We start from the raw sequence: 19,539 nt of genomic DNA, 5'->3' as shown, positions 1-19,539 counted from the left end.
AGGGCTCACTGTGTATGCGCCGTGTGGACGGGGGAGACTTGTCGTCATGCCGCTTGGCCTCGAGGGCGCTCTATAAACAGCAGTGAGCCATCTTTAAATAAGGCATTGTTTTGTCTTTTGTCTTTCCATCCCTGCGCTGTCCTCCATCGCTGCTGCTGCTGCTGCACCCCTAGCGCTGCAGTAAACATCCTGTCACCCATCCACGCCCAATGACCCCCCACTCCCGTGGATGAAAACTCTAGTTTGCCTTCTCCCAAACAGGGAATGACACTTTACTCCTAAATACTATTTAACATGGGTAGGCAAACATTTGTGCTCAAAGGCCATGTATGATTTTAAAAAACGGACGGACGGGCCAGGTCATTCACAGTTTTAAATATCAGTTGAACGTCTGTAATGCGCAACTAGTGGTTGCCATTACATCCTCTGTGTGCCCCTTGCCATAACTACCATTTTGTGGTGAGATGTGGAATAAGTATCACAAACAAAAGCCAAAGGAAAAGCAAAACACACCCGTTACTTCTGTCGTCGTGTATCACAAGACATTGTAAAAAGAAGAATCGGCAACCTCAGGCGGGAAACTTGCGGAAGCTGATTAGACTGCAACCGAGCTTGTTTAAGCCTTTTAAGCGGATGTTTAGAGGCTATGAAAGAGGAGGTGTGCTGGACTGATGGCTTCCCTTATTCTTCCCATGATCCCCGCACACCCTTTTCCATTGGAATGAAGGGCTATCTATTAGCCCCCCCCCCCCCCTCCCTAGTAGCCCACCCTGCTACTCCTTTTCTGGGCTCAATGAAAGCACCTCTGTTCGCAGACCTGCCTCACACAGAGACAGCAGATGTGTTCAACGCTCAGCCCCACCACCAAAAGATAAGTCACAAGAGCTGAAGTAGAAGCTTAATAAAGAGACAGCTTTATGGAAATGGGAGTAGAGCAGATGCTAACGCTAGCTGAGGCCAATTCTTGGCTGTTTGCCAAAGAAATAAATCGCACTCATTAGTTATCATCTTCCAAATCGGGGATCTATCAACCGTCTAGCTAGCTAGATACCGTACTAATGCTACCTGAGGTCGGCATTTGTCTGGTGTACAACAATTAATCGCGCTGACCTCTCACCTAGCATTTATTAAATTAGCATTGATGCTAAGTCCGCCGCATTTACACTGTTGAATGTGCACTGTCCCAATGAAATAAATAAATGAATACAACTCTCAGCAGGTGCTTGTGGATATCCACCAAGGTCTTATTCAGCCTTTTAGAGGGGGGAGGGATATCAGTTAAGGGCTGGTGGTGGTCGCGGGTGGGGGTGTCAGACAGGGCAGATGTTGCGCGCAAAATCTCCCTGGGGGAGGGGGGTTGTGGGGGGAAGTGTGCCGCCACTGTGGGAAGGGGTCAGGGCAAACGAGGACGTCTCTAATGACACACAGCAGCGGTTACCATAGCGACAGGCAGCATCACCGCCTGCTGGGCCCTTGTAAGAGACTATTCCAGTCACATGAAGATTCTCCTATGGCCTGGATGAACTTTTCATTGTTTAGAGTGACCTTTCTGGGGGTACGGTGCATTTTAACCCCAGAACTGAGTACTTTTGGAGGACCGTTGGTGTACCCTGCAGTGCTTTTGAGGGCGAGAAACCTTTCGGGTGTGGTTGGGAATGTATACATACTGATTGGAACCTTTGGTTTCATGAGACAAAATCCCCCAAACAAAATTGTGTTATAGGTCCTAGGAAACCGAGAATGAACATAGTTCTTGATCCTGGGGCAAAAATATGTTGACAAAAATATGTTGAGACATGTTATTACGGCACCTGGGAGACCCCCCCCCCCCAAAAAAAAACAAAAGTACAGTCTGTCTCCTTTTAATGCTTTTCCTTGTTTATCACCAGAACTTACTGTTTTGCTGCATTCATCTCTTGAGAAAACAATCCCATCAGTGAGGTTTATCAGAATGGCCCAGGGAGACTTGTTTCCAGAGGTTCCAAGCACAATAGCTCCCAGTCTTCTTTTGTTGTGAAAGGCCCATTGTCCTGGCCTCCAAGGGTTCTTGGATCAACCACAAAGAGCCGTTGCGACAATAATGCTGGCAGGTCAGAGGCTCACCTCTTGGCCTCTCATGGATGCTTTGTATAACATTAGCCGGGTCAAAACCCCCGGGTCAAGATGTGAGGGCGTTTTTTGGAGTGGCAGAATGTGCAAGTACTCTTGAACTTCAGGAGGGTCGCGATTAGATATGCATTTTGGGGCCCATCGTGTCTCCAATCAGGAGGAATATGAAGAAAAGCATGCATAGACTCATTCCATATGCAGTTGATGGGGAACATTCCTTGTAAACCTTCTGGGAATTCCTCAATAGTCAGACCTCTTAGAAGACTGAACAAAGTATACAAAATATATTTGTGTGTGCGTGTGTGTGTGTGTGTAGAGAGGGAGTGAATATGCGGGTGTACCTAATGATGTGTCCTGTCGAGTGTCAATGTCAGACTCGAGCAAAGTGGCTGATGAAGCTTACTGAACCCATTGTTGCCAAAAACAAAAAAAAGCCCAGGTACGCTCACGAGCCAATGCAAACATGGAAGCCTCATCAGTGCGTGAGCAGAGAGCAAAACAGGTAGGCCCCCGTATCAAAATAACAGAAGCAGGAAAACGGTTCGCCATCCTCCCTGACTCCTCTTTTGTCTCTGCAGTATTGACGGAAAAGCTCCCGACTTCCCGGGTCACTGTCCCTGACCCCGACCTGGACATCTTCAGGAAGACTCCTTGACGTCTGCGAGATGCAAACCGAGCTCGCATCGCCTGCGGTGGAAAAAGCATCACGGAGCGATACTTCCCGACCACTTTATTAGGTACAGCTACGTGTGTTACTTGGGGGGTACGATAAAATTATGCCGAGACAAATGAAGAGTACGTTCTCAACTCCTCGAAAGTGACTCAGTAGGTTGCTCTGAAATTAAAGGGTCAATAAAACTTCTTGGGAACTTTCACCGATCGAACTATTAAACTGAATCCAGAAAAATCGACACCTGGCCGTTAAAAGCTTTTTCTGCCAGATGCGGAAGAAGGTCTAATCGATCTAAAATGGTTGCTTGTTTTTATATTTTAGCCGCGCTCACGTAGGGCGGCGACTTTTCCCTAGTCCACGTGGCAATATGTGACTCCACGGTCTTAACTGAATTCAACACGTATGTGTGCCAAGAATGCCGTAGATAAGGAAGGCCGCGCTCACTTTTGCATCTCTCTTTGTTTTATGTTTATTTGACAGTAAAACTATTATCTTTGCAAATGCAGAATTTTTGATAAAGCTGGCGAATGGGATGTCATTAATTGGGGATGACTAAACCTTCATGCCACATATTGAAATGCCCGTTATTGCTAAAACTATTCTTCCACAAGCTTTGTTGCATTCATCATCTCCTTAAGGGAACCAACAAAAACGCCCTGGTTGAGAAGAGTCCTTGGACTCACTCCAAGGTCAAGGTCTTTTCAGTGTGTTGGCGTCGACTTGAATAATGCGAGGACAAACAGTGGACTATCAAGAGAGCCTGTTAACTTTGACCTCCAGCTGCACTGCTTCCTCTCCGGCCTCCCTGGGTGGGACTCGCGAGCTGCAAAAACTCTCACGTATCTACTCTTCTCCCATTCACCGCCCCTCTCCGATCACATCTTCAATTTTAGCCGTACGTGGCATATTTTTCCCACTAGCCGCGCGGTCATTGAGGGTATGGACGCTGGAGGTCGGCAGGGTTGTTGCAGTTGGAATGAGGCCACAGGAGATATCAATCTGCTGCATTGAAAATCCGGCAATCAAAAATAAGCCAATGAACAAAATCGAATTAGTGCATTCGGCTAAAGAAAATCTTGATAATTGTGTTTGTTTGTCAGGCGGTCCTGGAGCTGGGATATCATGTTTCAAGTCCGATTTGATACGATTTTGAATATGTGGGGTGCGAAACGATTCAAGGAAATGGGACTCATTGGGATAGTGGAGGTACGATTTGATTTGAGTTCAGGAGGGTATGGGACTTTTTTTTGTTGTCATTTGAAATACATTTGAATGAACTTGGCAGCACTGTACATATGTCCTTTCTTTCGAAGATCTATTTATCCAGTAATTCGATACGCATCTCGATATATTCCAAAGTGAATCATTTGGTTCGATTTGATGCGCTCACATCGTTTTATTAAAAAAAAAAAAATCTGATCTATTGGAAAGGAGACAATAACAAGAATGTTGAATCAAAGTGTATGATGACAGAACATAATCACTAAGCAAACAAAACAAACAAAAAAAGTCACATCAGTATTGTTTACAACTACTTACTAAGTGAAGACATGTGTCCTGGCGTCTGTGACCAAAAATAGAAGCACGAGAGTAACGAGAGGACAAATGATGGGAGCTTTTTCACAGAGTACGCCGTGCAATGTGATGCCGTGGCTGTATCCCCTCAGGAAGTGTGTGCAGCAGTGCGAGCAGAGGAAGTTGACTCTGCTGTGATGTTTATACTGGGCGAGGATGCGGTAGAGCAGCTTTGATCACTCACGCCCCCCCGCCCCCCGCCACTCCCGCTCTTCTTCTTTTATTCCATGCGTGTCTCATTAAATCACCCTCCCTTGTTTTTTCCACTGTGAATGAAAAGCAAACAAGTGGATTCCTTGATAAGAGATGTGACTGATCGGTGCTTCAAGCGGAGTTGATTTATTTCCCGCAGCACTGTTGTGGAAATGAAAGCATGCATTCATAGGATCTAAATTCTGAACATCTGGTCACATTATACGCCAAAACCAATGCATGTGCAACTTGATTAATACGCTAATTGCAGTGATGCTAATGCTACTGAACTAAAATTTCCCTTTGGGAAAAAAACCCCCACACACAGTCATGTCTTTATATTTGGCATTTCTAGAATCAAGGATCAAAGTTGAAAACCCAGGGAACAGCTCGTTCGCACATTAGCATGTCCAATTTGTAGCATAAAAGGGTATGAAACACTTAGCTATATCAGAATCAGAATCGCCTTTATTGTCATTGTATAGAATACAATGAAATTTGGGAATATTCAAGGAAAATCTATATTTTGAAAACAGTGGTGCCTTGAGTTTGATCTGTCCTGTGACGACATTTGTAACTGAAAACATTTTTTTTTCATCTCAAATCAAAATTCCCAATTGAAATGAATGGAATTGCCATTAATCTGTTCCAGCCTTCCAAAAAAATACACTCAATATGTTTGTGTGTGTGTGTGTGTGTGTGTGTGTTTATATGAGAACAGTAAACTCTTTAGTATTTATGAAACTATGCGATAATGACACAAATAAATAGAATCTAAAGAAATCAAACAATTTTTGTCACATTTTCACTTCAATTCAATGGACATTGTCCTGCTCCTGGTGTGTGCGCCTTTGCCACCTGGGGGCAGTATAATACACAGATACGTGCAGGAGATGGCCACAATTGCTCAGTAAAATAAATAAATAAATGTTTGTCGCTCTTTGCAGAGGATAAAAAGTATATGCCTGTGAATATTTATAGAATAGTATATTTATTTGTGTCCTGTTTGTTTGTTTTTTCCCAGTGGGCTTTAAGAGATGCTATCTCTTCTGAAGATAAGATTTACTTGCATGACTTCTTATGGGAATTTATGATTGTTTTTTCTTCTTTTGGGAATGCTTTGGAATGGCTGTTATCGCCATCATGTTTGACACAAACACGGTCGACCGCTCGGATTGCCAGGCGCACAATGGCACACACGAGGGTTATCAGCGGACACCCCCCGAGGTCAAACCGGGGCTATGACCACCATGGAGGGCTCTGGCATCATTCCAAATTGGTTTTGGTCCATTTTCATTTGAGAAGAGGAGGAATTCCTTCCTCTAAAATCGGAGGCAATTCTCATGACAAATTTTCAGTATTTTTACAGTCACTAAGCATCTTTGTGTAATTACGTTTGCAATGTCTTCAGCAGCCACCCAGCAAAAGTCTCTGCGCTGACACAGAACCGCTGCCTTCCACACTGCTCGTGTGACTACAAAGACAAGCAAGTGACAGTGATGAGGTGAGTTTCTTTCCCATTCATTCTCTTAGTTCTCTTTTGTGGCCAAACGGTATGATTGTTCTTTTTTTCCCCCTTCGTTGTATTGCCGTGAACGTCTCGGTTTAACTTCCTTCCCTTTGTGACCCAACAACAATGGCTCATGAAACATAAACTCAAAGCAAAGTAAGGCTTAAAAAGTATCTGACTCCATTGTAAAAGTGAACGTATGTGATGGATGGATGGCTTGGATCCACCATTTGCATTCTGGAATGAAAAAATGCTTCCAAATGTCTTCATGGACTCGTTAACATTCCTCCACCAAGACCTACGGTGGCCTTTTGGGGTCAAAAAGTATTTGGTTGTATTTTAGCCCTTCAACTGAAACAACCAACAAACTTTGCGAAACGCGACTTGCGTCCGACTCTGGTTTGGTTAACTGGGATATGCTCAGTTTCAAGCACGCCGATTATCACCTCCTATCTCAAACCATCAAACGTCCACATGCAAAAACAAGCATAAACCGCCTAAATCAAAGCACACAGAAGCATGAGAAACACGATCCAGCAGAGAAGACGCAGGGAATGGATTACCGCCGACGTTTCCCATGATCCCGCCTCTCTCCGGGGACAGCCGGCCAGGGGCTCCCCTGGCTTGTCATTACCACCGACGGGAGCCCACAATAGGTCAGGGGAGATGAGATAACATTGTGAGCGGCCCGAGCAGCAGGTGAGCGACTCAATGGGTATGATTAGGTATCTGGGTCCCAGGGTGTAGCGTTGCCTCGGGGCCCTCGGGGGGTCTCGGCCCCACCATCTGCCGGCCTGAATTCCCGCTCAGTGCGGTGACACAAACTTGCTGTGTGGCTGCGGGGCCTTTCCTCAGGCTTTCTTCTGTTACCTTTTTGTGCTCTCAAGTGTTCCACTTTGCGGCGCCTTTGCTGCACTTTCAAACACAGGCGCAAAGGAGAATCTTTGACAACAAAGAAGCGCAAGCTGCAGGATTTGAGATGTCTTTCGTTATCCTGGAATCTTGGTGGAAGAAGCTTCAGGTTGGGTTGAGTGATTGAGGTCAGGTCAAAGCACGCCATCCCAAGTGTGAGGGTGAGGGTTAATGGTAAGGTTGCGGTTCGAGTGGGGTTAGAGTTGCGGTTTGAAGTTTGGATCGGTTCATGAGCGTGACTGAACTGGAAAATCGCAAGACAAATTAGTCAGCAACCAGAGATGGCGCTACACCGAGGCTACGGGGGTGCTCTCGCCTCATTGGAAATCCGTGTAGCCCCAGTTAAGCCCCTCCAGCATTTTATTTGCTATTCTAAAATAGATTTTGGAATGATTTTCTCCGCCCGTCTACCGTGCTGCATATACGATATTATTGGTACGACTTGATGGCAGCTAGCTCGAGATCACTCATACCTGGAAAAGTCATTTTTGTCGTGAATGATCATGTGAGACTTCATGGCAGTTTTGATTGGTCCTCACATCTGCAACGTCGCAACGCTATTTTCCTGTGACTCCATTTTCAAATTGCAGCAAAAGTAATTGTAGACAGTCCGTCACGCATGAAAACTTATGACACGCACTGAGTTTAGCGTTAGCTTTAAGGTAACCATTAGAGGTGCAGTTAGGTTCAACAAAGTGAAGGTTAGGTTGAGGTTTGCTGCTTATCATACATGAATGCATTTCAACTCCCCACTCCAATCTGTCAGTAATAAGGTTCTGAAATCACTTATAAATGTTCTCCAGACCTCGCTGCGTGTGCAAAGTCATGAGGTGCGCCCACCCCAGGGAGGCCAACGCGTGGCGGCCATGTTTAGAACCTTAAGAACCTTTGATGTGCTTAACACATGGCGCCTAAAATGGAGATGTCTATGTGGAATTTGAATTGTATGTCATTAATACACAGCACATCAAATTTGAGGTGGCACAAACGCTTACCATCGTAAATAACCCGCTAAGGGAATTGATACGGACTGATGTGGTGCATGATGCTGAATTCTGCCTATATGGTCATTTTGCTTGCTTGTCAGAAAACTTTTACGAGTCCGAAATGTGAGCATGCGGAGTAATGGAGACATCTGGAGAAGCATTTTAAATCAGTTAGGACACGATAACCGTGACCGGCACCCTTTGATCGTTAAAGCATAGATCTCGACACGCTTATTTAGTGTAGCTCACGTACGTACGTGTGTGTTTACATCGCCGGGCAATTTTTTGTCGCCGGGCAGAAGAGGAGAGATGATAATGACAAGTCCAGATGTGGAGTTTTGACCCCACTGTGACACCATTGTGCAGTCCACAGACATCTTGTTGTGTGTACCAGAAATGTCCTAGCTTGTAAAAACACAACTTTTAGCTAGCATATTGGGGGAGGGGTGTATTGATATTGTTACAGTCATTTAAAAATGAGTTGAGCAGTTATATTATTAGATTGACAATCTTAAAAAATGCTTATACACACATACACACACACACACTATAAACATCTTTTTGCATTTACACATTTTTGACAAATCAAGATCCAATCACAAGATTAGCACAAAATGCCTCATCCTATGCAATAATGTGAAAAGACACTTGTTGCCTTGATGCGAAAGTTAGACAAGGCAATAGCGGGTCACATTGATCACATGGCCAAGCGCTATGTCGTAGCCTCCATCTGTTCAGCGGTGCCCTGATGGTGCGGATGACGAGCAGGGTTACGACCCCACTGGCCGCCCCCAATGCCCTCAATCTCAAACACCTTAACCCCTGCTGGGGCTACAGAAGGCCTGTGTTTTGATCAAGGTCAGCGTGGGCTCAACCCTTTTGCATTTTGAGCATGCTGCGTACGAGTTAGCGGGACTGCTAACGCGCCACATGACACTGATTGACTGTCAGCATGTCGGCTGCCCAATGGAATGTTGGTCTGTTAAAGTAGACACAACATTTGTTAGACCTGCGAAATTGAAGTACATCCAATTTATGTTTTTACAAAGTCAATTATGATCATTTTGATTGACACTGTCAGGGAGGTACCAAATTTAACATTGTGTTTCTCAAGAGTCAGAATATGTATGAAAATAAATGTCTATTTATTTATATGACCTTGAACAGAATGACAAGTAGAAATGGAGGACACATGGATTAAAAAGATGTATATTTAATATGAATAATTTTCAATTATATTTGCATCTGACAAATAATTGCCATGTTTGTTTTGCAACAATTTAAAAAAAACAACAACTGTCCGATACTTTTGCACGTTTATCCAGTAAATATGATGTTGAAAAAATGTTGTCCACTGTAACACTACAAACATAGCAAAGTTGTGTTGACTGTCTGAGAAATGCGTCCAAGAAAACATGCTGATAAGCTGCAGCTATACTAACAAACAGTTTAAAGAATGCCGGCTTGCATTTATAAAGACATTTTGGGGGGGGGGGGGGGTCAATCAGACCTTTGCCCCCAAGCAAACACTCAGTGGGAGGATGTATTCATGTGGCCTGCTGAGTTGCCTGTTATTTGGAGACCCTCCCAACCTCCCGCACCAGGAAAACCCCTGAGTACAAGAGCAGTCTATAGCCAAAACATTACACTTTAGGTCAATATTTTCTTGCCAGAAGCGGAAGCGGCCATTATGAGCTCTAACATAGCTGAGTTTAACCACTTTATATCTGCATCATTCGCATACACAGTGAACTCTGACATTTTCAGAAATTCACCTATTTGAAAATTTGTTTTGGGACCCTACTCTGAATTATTTTCTTTAAAAAAAACTAGAGCAAAGATATAAATGTAGCTGGCTTGATGTTCACTGTAGCTTTATAATAATGCCCAGAGAGGACAGAAGGCCTGAGGCTTATTATTTAAGGGAGGTTCTTGCCCGATTCCCAATTCAGCAAGTGTGGCAAGGCTTCCAGCACATGCAAATGACATGTGTTGCCTATTGAAGCATTTGCATGTGCTTATCGGCAGCTCCGCCTCTATTGAGCCCTCAGCACGCTTGTCGGTCGGTGTGCACAATAGGAAAGAGGTCACATAGTCACAGCCAGCGTCTCCCTAATCACAACACAGCACACACTCGTTTAAAAGACAACAAAAGCAAACAAGTGAGGCATTAACAACGCTGATGCGGATCTTGGAAATAACATCTCATGCGAATTGAGTTGCCAGTTGAATTCACTTATTTTACTTGGACAGTACACTCAACGATGTATGCAGATTATTGATATTCAGATCTGTCAGACGTTTTAACCCTGGAGAACCCAAGAACCCTTTTCTTCTTTGGAAAATGATGAATTATATATTAAATGACTGTTATATGTTCACTGAACAGGCGGCCCGGTAGTCGAGTGGTTAGCACGTCGGCTTCACAGTGCAGAGGTACCGGGTTCGATTCCAGCTCCGGCCTCCCTGTGTGGAGTTTGCATGTTCTCCCCGGGCCTGCGTGGGTTTTCTCCGGGTGCTCCGGTTTCCTCCCACATTCCAAAAACATGCATGTCAGGCTGATTGGACGCTCTAAATTGTCCCTAGGTGTGAGTGTGGGTGTGGATGGTTGTTCGTCTCTGTGTGCCCTGCGATTGGCTGGCAACTGATTCAGGGTGTCCCCCGCCTACTGCCCGGAGATATCTGGGATAGGCTCCAGCACCCCCCGCGACCCTAGTGAGGATCAAGCGGTTCGGAAAATGGATGGATGGATGTTCACTGAACACCAAAATATATGTTTTTCCAAAAATTCAATGCTTTAATCCTGATTTAGGATTAGGGCCAAATTTGACCCTTTGGGATTTAAGGGTGGCATTTGAGTAGCAGAATTTATAGGGGCCAAATTTGACCCCGTGGGTTCTCCAGGGTTAATTGAACAATACAGCTCTGGGGGGGAAAAAATGAAGTGGCCATTGTAAAATCATATGTTGCTTTGATATTGTCACCGGGCATATGTTGAAGTACAGTTAATTTCTGTTTCGTTTTATTCTTTAAAGACAAATATTCAAATATTGACACGATATATAAAAAAAAAGGAAATCAAAAAAAGGTCGAAATATAATAGAAGTAAAAGTCATTATTTTTTTGGTGTTTATACTGTATATTCCTTCAAGGTTGAAATGGCGATCTAGCTACCTCGTGTGTTCACTTTGAGAACTGCATCTTCCTGACAAGTAGATACACAGTAATTCCATTACAAAGTTGTTCGACATACTTGACATCTAATGAATTGAAAGATTGATTTAAAGATGTCAAGGGCCGACCTAAAGACTACAGATCAAGATTCTATATTATGTGACATACGAATTGCATGCCATCAGTCCCTGGTGGTCTAGTGGTTAGGATTCGGCGCTCTCACCGCCGCGGCCCGGGTTCGATTCCCGGTCAGGGAACTTCGTTTTCTTGATATCCGCGTATTTTTAATACGTTTGCTGCACTTCGTATGTACATGTATATTTTTATTTAATGCCTACAAGACAAGCAACAACGTCAATGCTATGCACACAACAGAAATAATCGCAGTACATTATTTGTCTGAGTCACCTTCCTTTTGTGTACAGTGCTAAATATGTACTATAGGTAATAAGATAAGACAGGATAAGAAAACTTTTAATAGTCTCACAATATAGTCTCACAATGCAGAGATTCCCACTTCACAGCAGCAAAGTTATGAGAGGAACAAGTAGAAGAACAAAATAAATAGGAACTGCTGGAAAGGCAGCCACTCTCGCGGCGCCATCTTGAAATCAAAATAAAACAACATAACACATCGGACACAGACAGTCGTGCAATCTTAATCACTTTTCCTGCATACGCTTTGTTGTTTGAAGCAGTTATAGATGAAAGAGGAGAGGATGAAAGTGTCCTTTTTACTTTGCAATGTGCACACGTCTGCTACAAACTGTTTTCAAAGCATATCTAGTATTTGGATGCTTAGACACCATTCGTGGCAACCAAACTTTTTTTTTTTTGCGTTAATTGCAAATTTTAGAAGAATGACATGCTCAATGTCCAGTAAACCATGTCACATTTGACACTCAATTCCAATCCCTGGAAATGTTTATGCATATATTCATGAGTGAGAGAAAATAGCAGCAAACTGCAAAATGTTGAGACAACCAACAGTCTGACATTTATTCAAAACGGTCAAAGTGATCTCATTTCTACAGGTTATAGCTCATTTTTACAAAAGCACAGTATGACTAGCTTTTGGATGTCTACTTTTTGTTATTGACTTCAAAATGGCGCCGCGAGAGTGGCTGCCTTTCCAGCAGCTCCATAATTTTGTTCTACTTCCTTTCATAATTTCGCTGCTGTGAATTGGGAATTTCTCAATTGCGAGACTAATAAAGGTTTTCTTATCTTAAACACTTGACAGCTCTAACCAAAATGTTAAACACCTTTCAGTTTAGTGTCATCACAGCACAATAATCCATGATGGCTGAGTGGCAATTCGATAAACACAAGTCTTTGGTACAGGGCATCTTTCATTAGATTGTATCGATGTACCCAATGTTGTGACTAATCAGCATACTTTAGCCCATCATATCTTGCCAAACTGGTAGGATGTTAGCCATGCAATTCAAAGAATAAAACACAAAACTAAGATCATATTCAAACAGTTTATTTAAAGGTGACATTTCTCTCGCCAGTCTTAGAACTTCTGGAACTGCTTCTTGGCACCAGCCGCCTTTGTCACCTTGAGGACGTTGAACCTCACTGTCTTGCTAAGCGGTCGACACTCCCCGACCGTCACGATGTCTCCAATCGAGACATCCCTGCATTAGAGAAGGGGAAGAACAAAAACGTTTAGCAAAAAAAATAAATAACCAAACCTTCTCTCATTGTTGAAGAATTAAGGCTGCATCAGCAATGCCATAAGGCGATGTCGTCAGAGTTTAACTTGGAAGACCATCGTGAGAAAAACATCATGTGCAGAGGTAAAAATTGAGCTGGGGAAATCCAAGACTGGGTTGAAGGTACCTGAAGCATGGTGACAGATGCACAGACAAGTTTTTATGCCGCTTCTCAAAACGGTTGTATTTTTTAATATAATGGAGATAGTCCCGTCTGATGACGATGGTCCTCTGCATCTTCATCTTCGTCACCACACCTGCACAACACAAACAATTTTCAACAGTACAATACATGCTGATTTATATCGCGCTTTCACAACAGCGGCAGCTGTAACAAAGCGCTTAACAAAACAGTTGACATAAAATAATAAACTCAACACATAACATAAAACATGAACATTAAGTAAAATAATGAACACAACTAATAACATAAAACAGGGACAGTCGTGCAGTCCTAACCACTTTTCCCTCATACGCTTTGTTGTTTAAAGCAGTTGGAGATTAAAGAATCAAGGTGTCCTTTCACCAGTGGATCAGAGACACCCATGCTCGAAATGTGCACACGTCGGCTACAAGCTAAGTTTCAAAGTCAACAAGAAGCTGTAGCATCCATTGACGAAAAAAAGAGATTGGTTGACTTCTCCTGTTATTTGATGGGGGAATAAACAGTTCACATAATACAATGGTGCCGTTAATGAGTGCTTCGTGTTACAAGCATAAACTGAATTCAATTCACAAGCATCACTGGATAGCCTTTAACATACTGACCAGATAGGATACGGCCACGGATGGAGACATTTCCAGTAAATGGGCATTTTTTATCTATATAAGTGCCATCAATAGCCTGAGGGGACAAAAAAACAAGCATTTTAATACCAGTTAATTAAACTCAGTGCGACATTTTAGATAGCATTTAATCGCATCAGCTTTGCCAAAAGGCGTCGTCGTCAAAACCCTGCAGGCTAGGAAGACCATCGTGAGAAAAACATCACTTGCAGACTGAATTAATTCTTGAACAGGACTTGAAAATTGACCTCTCTTGGGGTTTTGAAGCCCAGCCCGACACTTTTATGGTAACGGGGGAGCTTTTCTTTGCCCTCCTTGCCTCCATCAGCGGCCAGAACACGCTTCTTGTTCTGGAAGATGGTAGGCTGCTTCTGATAAGCCCTCTCGGTCTGCAGGACAAAAGCACGCGTTCACAGCACGACCAAGAACAACGACAGAAGTGATTTTAAGACGAGCTACAGAGAACGTGATGGTGGCTAAGCGTTAGCAATCCGGCTGCTAGCGTCGCGTCACACGAGGGTAAGCGGAGTTCCAACAAATCTCTCATCTAAAATATCTACTACGCTTCTAAAAACTACCCATAGCGCGTTCTAAGAACCGCATGCGAATGTATATTAAATAAAATTGGGCTTGTGTGTTGGTTAAAACGTAAAAAGTCGTTTGCAACACCCAGGCCGTTTTCTCTTACATACTTGTACGTCCGCCATCTTCGCCAGCCGAGTTGTAAAGAGGCCTGAACATTGGCGCAGCGTACGGAAGTCGGTCAGATCTACCAGAAATGACGCACCATAAGTACTTTTTTGGGGGAGGGGGATACGACATTATGTCCAACTATATTAAAATGTAGCGTTACAATCAACAAACATTCTTCAAGGAAACACGAAAAATCAATACAAGAGCATACAGCACATATAATGAGAATTAATAGAAAAAATAAAAGTCAGAGGTATAATCATAAAACAACACATTCGTGTCGTTGTATAATCAAGACATGATATTTGATGTCTTCGTAATCAAATTTGAGTAGTTTGTGTCATTTTCAAGTATTCATTTTAAAAACCTCCCCAATAGGTTTTGGGATATTTCTAAAAAACATAAGAAATGTTTATCTTTCGCCGTCAAATATAATGAAGTGGTTATCATATGGTTCCGACCTCTTGTTTCTGACCGGTATCTAAAAGAAAGTGCGCCTTATTCACTTTTCGTGTTTTGATTCAGAAATAATCAAAACTCGTGTGCTAGCATCTTTACTAGCGTTATATTACAATCATCGCGGGCATTTTATTATCATCATTATTACTTTTTTTTTTAGATATTCTGTGTAGCTGTTAGTAGCGTTGGGTCTTCGCTAAAATGCTTCTTTTTTGTCCCACCTGCGGGAATGTTTTGATCGTCGAAGAAGGCCAGAAGTGCCTGAGGTTTGCATGTAACACTTGCCCCTACATACACAACGTCACGAGAAAGGTGAGTCGAACACGTGCAGTTCATATGACAAACCTTTTGGGTAAATTCTATCAACGTTGTATTTTTCTGCAGGTAAACAACAGAAAGTATCCCAAGTTAAAGGAGGTGGATGACGTTTTGGGTGGATCTGCTGCTTGGGAAAACGTGGATTCCACTGCAGGTGAGTTGACATGACAAATAAGTACTGCCGTAAGTATCCCTTGTAGTCGGAAGATACACTTTTTTCGTCACGTCTTTATATTGTACTGTAAATTCTGTAAAAGGGGACTCATTAATATGCAGTCTGACATTCAATTATGTCTTCCAACTCTATTCAGTCCTCCAATTGTCAAGACAAGAATTTAGGTGACAATTTATTTCCTTTTTTGTTTTTTAAATACAGAAACCTGTCCAAAGTGTGAGCATCCTCGGGCATATTTCATGCAGATTCAGACCAGATCTGCTGATGAACCCATGACCACTTTCTACAAATGCTGCAACGTCCAATGCGGACACAGATGGAGAGATTAACTGAGTATTTATCACTAAAGCAATTTGACCCACAGATTGTGGAAATAATTCTTTATTTTGTTCTCAAATGTGGGCTCAGCTGTTCATTTCTCGATGATCGTATGCATCTATAAATAATTTCTCCAAATGACAACATTTCAGTGATGTACTTGATTTTTATTGATAAAATAGTACCTATGTACAACTGTCAAACAAATTTGACATAACATCGTTATACAGTTCACACACATTGAGAGCAATGCACACTGGCAATTTTTAACCATCACAATGGCATATACAGTACTTTGTAATAAAACCTTTTTTTAAATAGTTGCACATTTTTGCAAGCCTCAAAACAAAAACAAAAAAAGATGCAAATGAAATGAATGCACATTTAGTCATGGCGTTATTTAACATTTTGCATCATTTCAATGCGCAGTACCTGTGAAGTAGTAAACTACTTATGCGGGCATGCTGTTGACGAAGAATTGTTTGAAATCGGAATATTTCATCACGATGCAACTCTGTGACTTGGATATAATCGCGTTTTGGCAGCTACTTCCTATTTTCAACATGCTTGTGAGCATCATTTTAAAACATGAGCATGACACTAGCCTAACTTGTTCTTTAACATTCTCGTCTGTCACAAGCAACCTGTTGACTGGGGTGGTGACCAACATTCGGCCGACAGTTTTGGCGGCAATACATTCTAGAATGAGATCAGATTCACACACTGGTAACAGTAACTTCCTCCTCTTAAGTGCACCTATGGAGGGATTCGTGAACGACAAAGCCCAAAGAAGTCTCAACTATAGCGACTTTAGGTGAGGGTAATTTGTCCTTAAAATGCAAATGTTGTCTTTGTTTTTTTTCTTGAAGTACATCATGAACAGGGGAAAGGCTCAGCTGTCAATCATTTTTGTGCATACCGAAAAAAAGCCTGGAAGATTACTCATGAAAATGATTCAAGGGGGGGAAAAAAAGCAAAAACATCAAGATGGGAATGTTCACATTCAAGAAGGGATCAGTAAAGAAGCTAAAGTGACCTGGAGACAAATTTTCAAAGTCTTCGAGATGGACATGTTTAAACATACTCCCGATAAATAAGACAGAAAATAAAGATTGCTACGGGGCAAGATTTACAGATCAGTTCAGATAAAGTGACCAGTTTCACAGCCCTTCCCAACAAAATGACTTCTTCATCTACACATGTAACATCGTAACAAGCCTTCACTTTTGACAAAAGAGGAAACCAAAAAATAATAATAATAATGCTGCCCATCGAACTTCTGCATGAACGTATGAGGTGAAAGATATTTACAACATACTAACTCGGTTTACAAAGACAGTGTTGCAAACGTAAAGGTGGAGGGAATAGGAAAGGGGGGAATAGTGCTGCGAGCGAACCTCAGTGGTGGTTAGCATATACGTTTGTATGTGTAGATGTAACCCTTGCAGTAGGGGCAGGTGTGCGTCACATCCTTCAGGTCGTCGATCAGACAGGGAATCAAACAGCAGCCCAGATTGCACCTGAAAGGAACGGCATTGGAATAGAAATTCAAAATACAAGCTCATATCATTCAATCTTTCAAATAGCCGACAGAAGTTATTTTGTTATAATCCAACAGGAAAATAGGCTTTAGAGGGCATGTGGTGACCTCCTTTCTCCATTCAAGAGTACTTAAGCCCCAAATAATTTAAAAATTCTAATTTATGCTGATGAATCTGTAGAATGAAAAGACCAAGTGCTGCTTCTGTGATTAGCTCACCCCACGAAGAAGCAGAAGAGACAGAAGAGGGTGTTCATGAGGCCCATGTCGTGGGAGATGCGCGTGACGATGGCCTGCTGGCAGTGCGGACACACCGTCTGCACCGGCGACGTCTGGAACATCTCGCCCTGCAGCACGGTCACCGTGGTGGCGCTGCCCGGTGGGGCCACCACTGTGGTCGCCGTGTGGCCGCCCATGTGCACGAAGGGGGCGGGGCCGACGGGGCCCATGTGGCCCGGCATGGGGTGCGGGAAGTGACCGGGCGGCGGCGGCGGGTAGATGCCACCTTCATGACAAAGAAGAAAGCAAATAAAATGCATGACTAAACTAGTTGACGTTAAATCAACATCGTGTGCATTTTCAAAGACAAACACATTGGTGGGTGGTGTGGAACCAGTAGTACATTAGATGTTGCGAGTCACCTTGAGTTGGCGGGGGCATTTGCATAGGCATGGGCATCGGCATAGGCATGGGCATCGGCATGGGCCCGTCTCCGGGTACATGTGGCGGAAGGAAGCCTGGATGCGGGCCTTCGTACGGGGGTGGGCCATACTCGGGAGGTAGAGGTTGACCCTGCGGGGGCCCTGTTCTTACAGGAGCTGTTTCAACACAAGACAAAGGAAATGAAGCAATATGCTGCACTGCGCATATCCAATCAACACGACAGATTTCAATTGTACCTGCTTGTCCGTTTTTCTCCTCGATGAGGGGAGCACTAGGACCTCCAGGGTAAGGTGGAGGAGGATCACTGGACATAGTGGCCTGAGAGACTGGACTCTGGTGGGATGGTGAATGTGTCGGACGCAGGGCTCCGCTAATCGGAGAACTCGAAGTGATTCTTTCACGCTGCTACAACACAAAAGATAAACAGTTTGAGCTGTAAACTTGCTCACAGAGGGGTTAACTTCTCGTTACACACGTTAGACAAGTAAGAACATAAGATGTTACTTTTAACAAAGGTTTTCATTTGGAATAAAATTTGTTTGTGTGTATAGAAAGTACATGCATTACATCTGCGTGAAACCACAGATTAAATGTGTTTTTAAACAATAGTTGATTCGAAATTGTCAATTGGTTTAGCAGCAGTGGTGGTGTGGAACTGCGCTGCAACATTCTAAGAAATGAACCTCATATTTTGAAGATCTAATTTAAATACACTCCAAGAGCAAACATTGACTTGTTTGAACTGTTTCCATGAGAAAAACATTGACTTTTTTTCTATTCTGTTTATACCACCACAACATAATTCTCTGAGTATTGAACACTACTTTACTAAATTTGGATATTACGCCACATTGTTATGATACATTGTTATGCTCGTCGTGTTCTGTTTCATTTTACGAATGCGGCTAGCTAGCAAGCAAGCTGATGTTTTATTTAAATCCTGAGATTATCCAGCTCAAAGCTTACAAGCGCAGGCAGCCCCCCGATAACTTCCTTTACGTAATCGACACGAAAGGGGAAATAGGTTCAGGAAAAAAAACATCTAAATCAGTGCGCCTCACGGTCTCCAAATGATGATTACAACGTCATTCGTGCAATAAATCAACCGCAGCAGCAATCGCGGCTGGTGATGCTAGCTGGTTGACAGCTGACGCAAGAATCGATCATACAGAGGCTGCTGTGACAAAGAGAGGCAGTCGTTTTTACTTTTTTTTTCTTACTAGAGTACACTTTCCGATATGTAAGATCACCTCATGGCCCAACGGTTGTGTTTTGCTCAGATGAGTATAGCTTGTTGTGCTAACGTAAGCCGCGTCGCCATGGCCGTGGCTCTACTTGCGCAAGACAAACAATCGATGTACTAGCACAACAAACAAAGCAAATGTTTTCATATAGTTGTTCGAATACATAGTAATAAATAAAATATTGTAACTAGTAACGAGTTTGACAACTATTACCTTACGCTGGAAGGCAGCGATGCGAGTGGTAAATTGTTTCACAGTACGACTACTTCCGACGTCCGCTAACCGGATTTACACGCGATGTTAAAAAAAATATATCGTAAAATCATTTTTTTTACCTGTTACCTTCAGCGATATAATTGAACAATTCCATCTCTAGACACTATTTCAGAAGAATATAATTTAAGGAGATCAATGCAAACAATCATTCAGGCGTTACGGCAAAACAAATAAACAATGTAAATTTTTAAAATAAACGTTTTTTTTGGGTGCAG

At 42.8% G+C, this 19,539-nt stretch overlaps 3 protein-coding genes, 1 long non-coding RNA gene and 3 other non-coding genes across 8 annotated transcripts in view; 3 read left to right on the top strand and 4 right to left on the bottom strand.

Moving 5' to 3' along the window:
* LOC147192914 (uncharacterized) overlaps window positions 1–15,104 on the top strand; it is a 27,443-nt gene extending 12,339 nt beyond the window's left edge. The window contains exons 8-11 of the long non-coding RNA XR_015103269.1: window positions 2,544–2,611; window positions 2,688–2,846; window positions 5,961–6,053; window positions 14,034–15,104. This is a non-coding gene — a long non-coding RNA (uncharacterized LOC147192914). The remainder of the gene's footprint in view (window positions 1–2,543; window positions 2,612–2,687; window positions 2,847–5,960; window positions 6,054–14,033) is intronic.
* On the top strand, window positions 11,317–11,388 carry trnae-cuc (transfer RNA glutamic acid (anticodon CUC)). Its single transcript has one exon. It is a non-coding gene; the product is annotated as a tRNA-Glu (tRNA).
* LOC147192915 (small ribosomal subunit protein uS17) lies at window positions 12,605–14,412 on the bottom strand. The gene is made up of 5 exons (XM_086133786.1): window positions 14,331–14,412; window positions 13,887–14,027; window positions 13,621–13,696; window positions 12,980–13,109; window positions 12,605–12,774 (listed from the first exon to the last, which is right to left on the bottom strand). Exons 1-5 carry the CDS (start codon window positions 14,343–14,345, stop codon window positions 12,651–12,653), a joined length of 486 nt encoding a protein of 161 aa, XP_085989912.1. The 5' UTR covers window positions 14,346–14,412; the 3' UTR covers window positions 12,605–12,650.
* Window positions 12,854–12,933, bottom strand: LOC147192917 (small nucleolar RNA SNORD35). The gene has a single exon (XR_015103340.1). It is a non-coding gene; the product is annotated as a small nucleolar RNA SNORD35 (small nucleolar RNA).
* Window positions 13,766–13,849, bottom strand: LOC147192916 (small nucleolar RNA SNORD35). The gene has a single exon (XR_015103335.1). It is a non-coding gene; the product is annotated as a small nucleolar RNA SNORD35 (small nucleolar RNA).
* polr3k (polymerase (RNA) III (DNA directed) polypeptide K) lies at window positions 14,831–15,747 on the top strand. The gene is made up of 3 exons (XM_086133788.1): window positions 14,831–15,102; window positions 15,175–15,262; window positions 15,485–15,747. Exons 1-3 carry the CDS (start codon window positions 14,992–14,994, stop codon window positions 15,610–15,612), a joined length of 327 nt encoding a protein of 108 aa, XP_085989914.1. The 5' UTR covers window positions 14,831–14,991; the 3' UTR covers window positions 15,613–15,747.
* Window positions 15,748–19,388, bottom strand: cdip1 (cell death-inducing p53 target 1). Of its 2 annotated transcripts, XM_086133785.1 has the most exons (5): window positions 19,262–19,387; window positions 18,041–18,209; window positions 17,783–17,959; window positions 17,361–17,646; window positions 15,748–17,121 (listed from the first exon to the last, which is right to left on the bottom strand). In XM_086133785.1, the coding sequence occupies exons 2-5, from the start codon at window positions 18,114–18,116 to the stop codon at window positions 17,010–17,012; spliced, it is 651 nt and encodes a 216-aa protein (XP_085989911.1). In that variant the 5' UTR covers window positions 18,117–18,209; window positions 19,262–19,387; the 3' UTR covers window positions 15,748–17,009. The 2 variants fall into 2 exon arrangements, with proteins under 2 accessions (XP_085989911.1, XP_085989910.1); XM_086133784.1 differs by having other exon boundaries at window positions 17,783–18,209; window positions 19,262–19,388.
* Window positions 19,389–19,539: the final 151 nt, after the last annotated feature.

The sequence above is a fragment of the Hippocampus guttulatus genome, chromosome 16 (genome assembly GCF_054856545.1).
Source record: "Hippocampus guttulatus isolate MCC_2025c chromosome 16, RoL_Hgut_1.0, whole genome shotgun sequence".
Lineage (NCBI taxonomy): Eukaryota > Metazoa > Chordata > Actinopteri > Syngnathiformes > Syngnathidae > Hippocampus > Hippocampus guttulatus.
The sequence above is the reverse complement of the archived record's forward strand: the minus strand, read 5'-3'. Positions and strand labels throughout refer to the sequence as shown.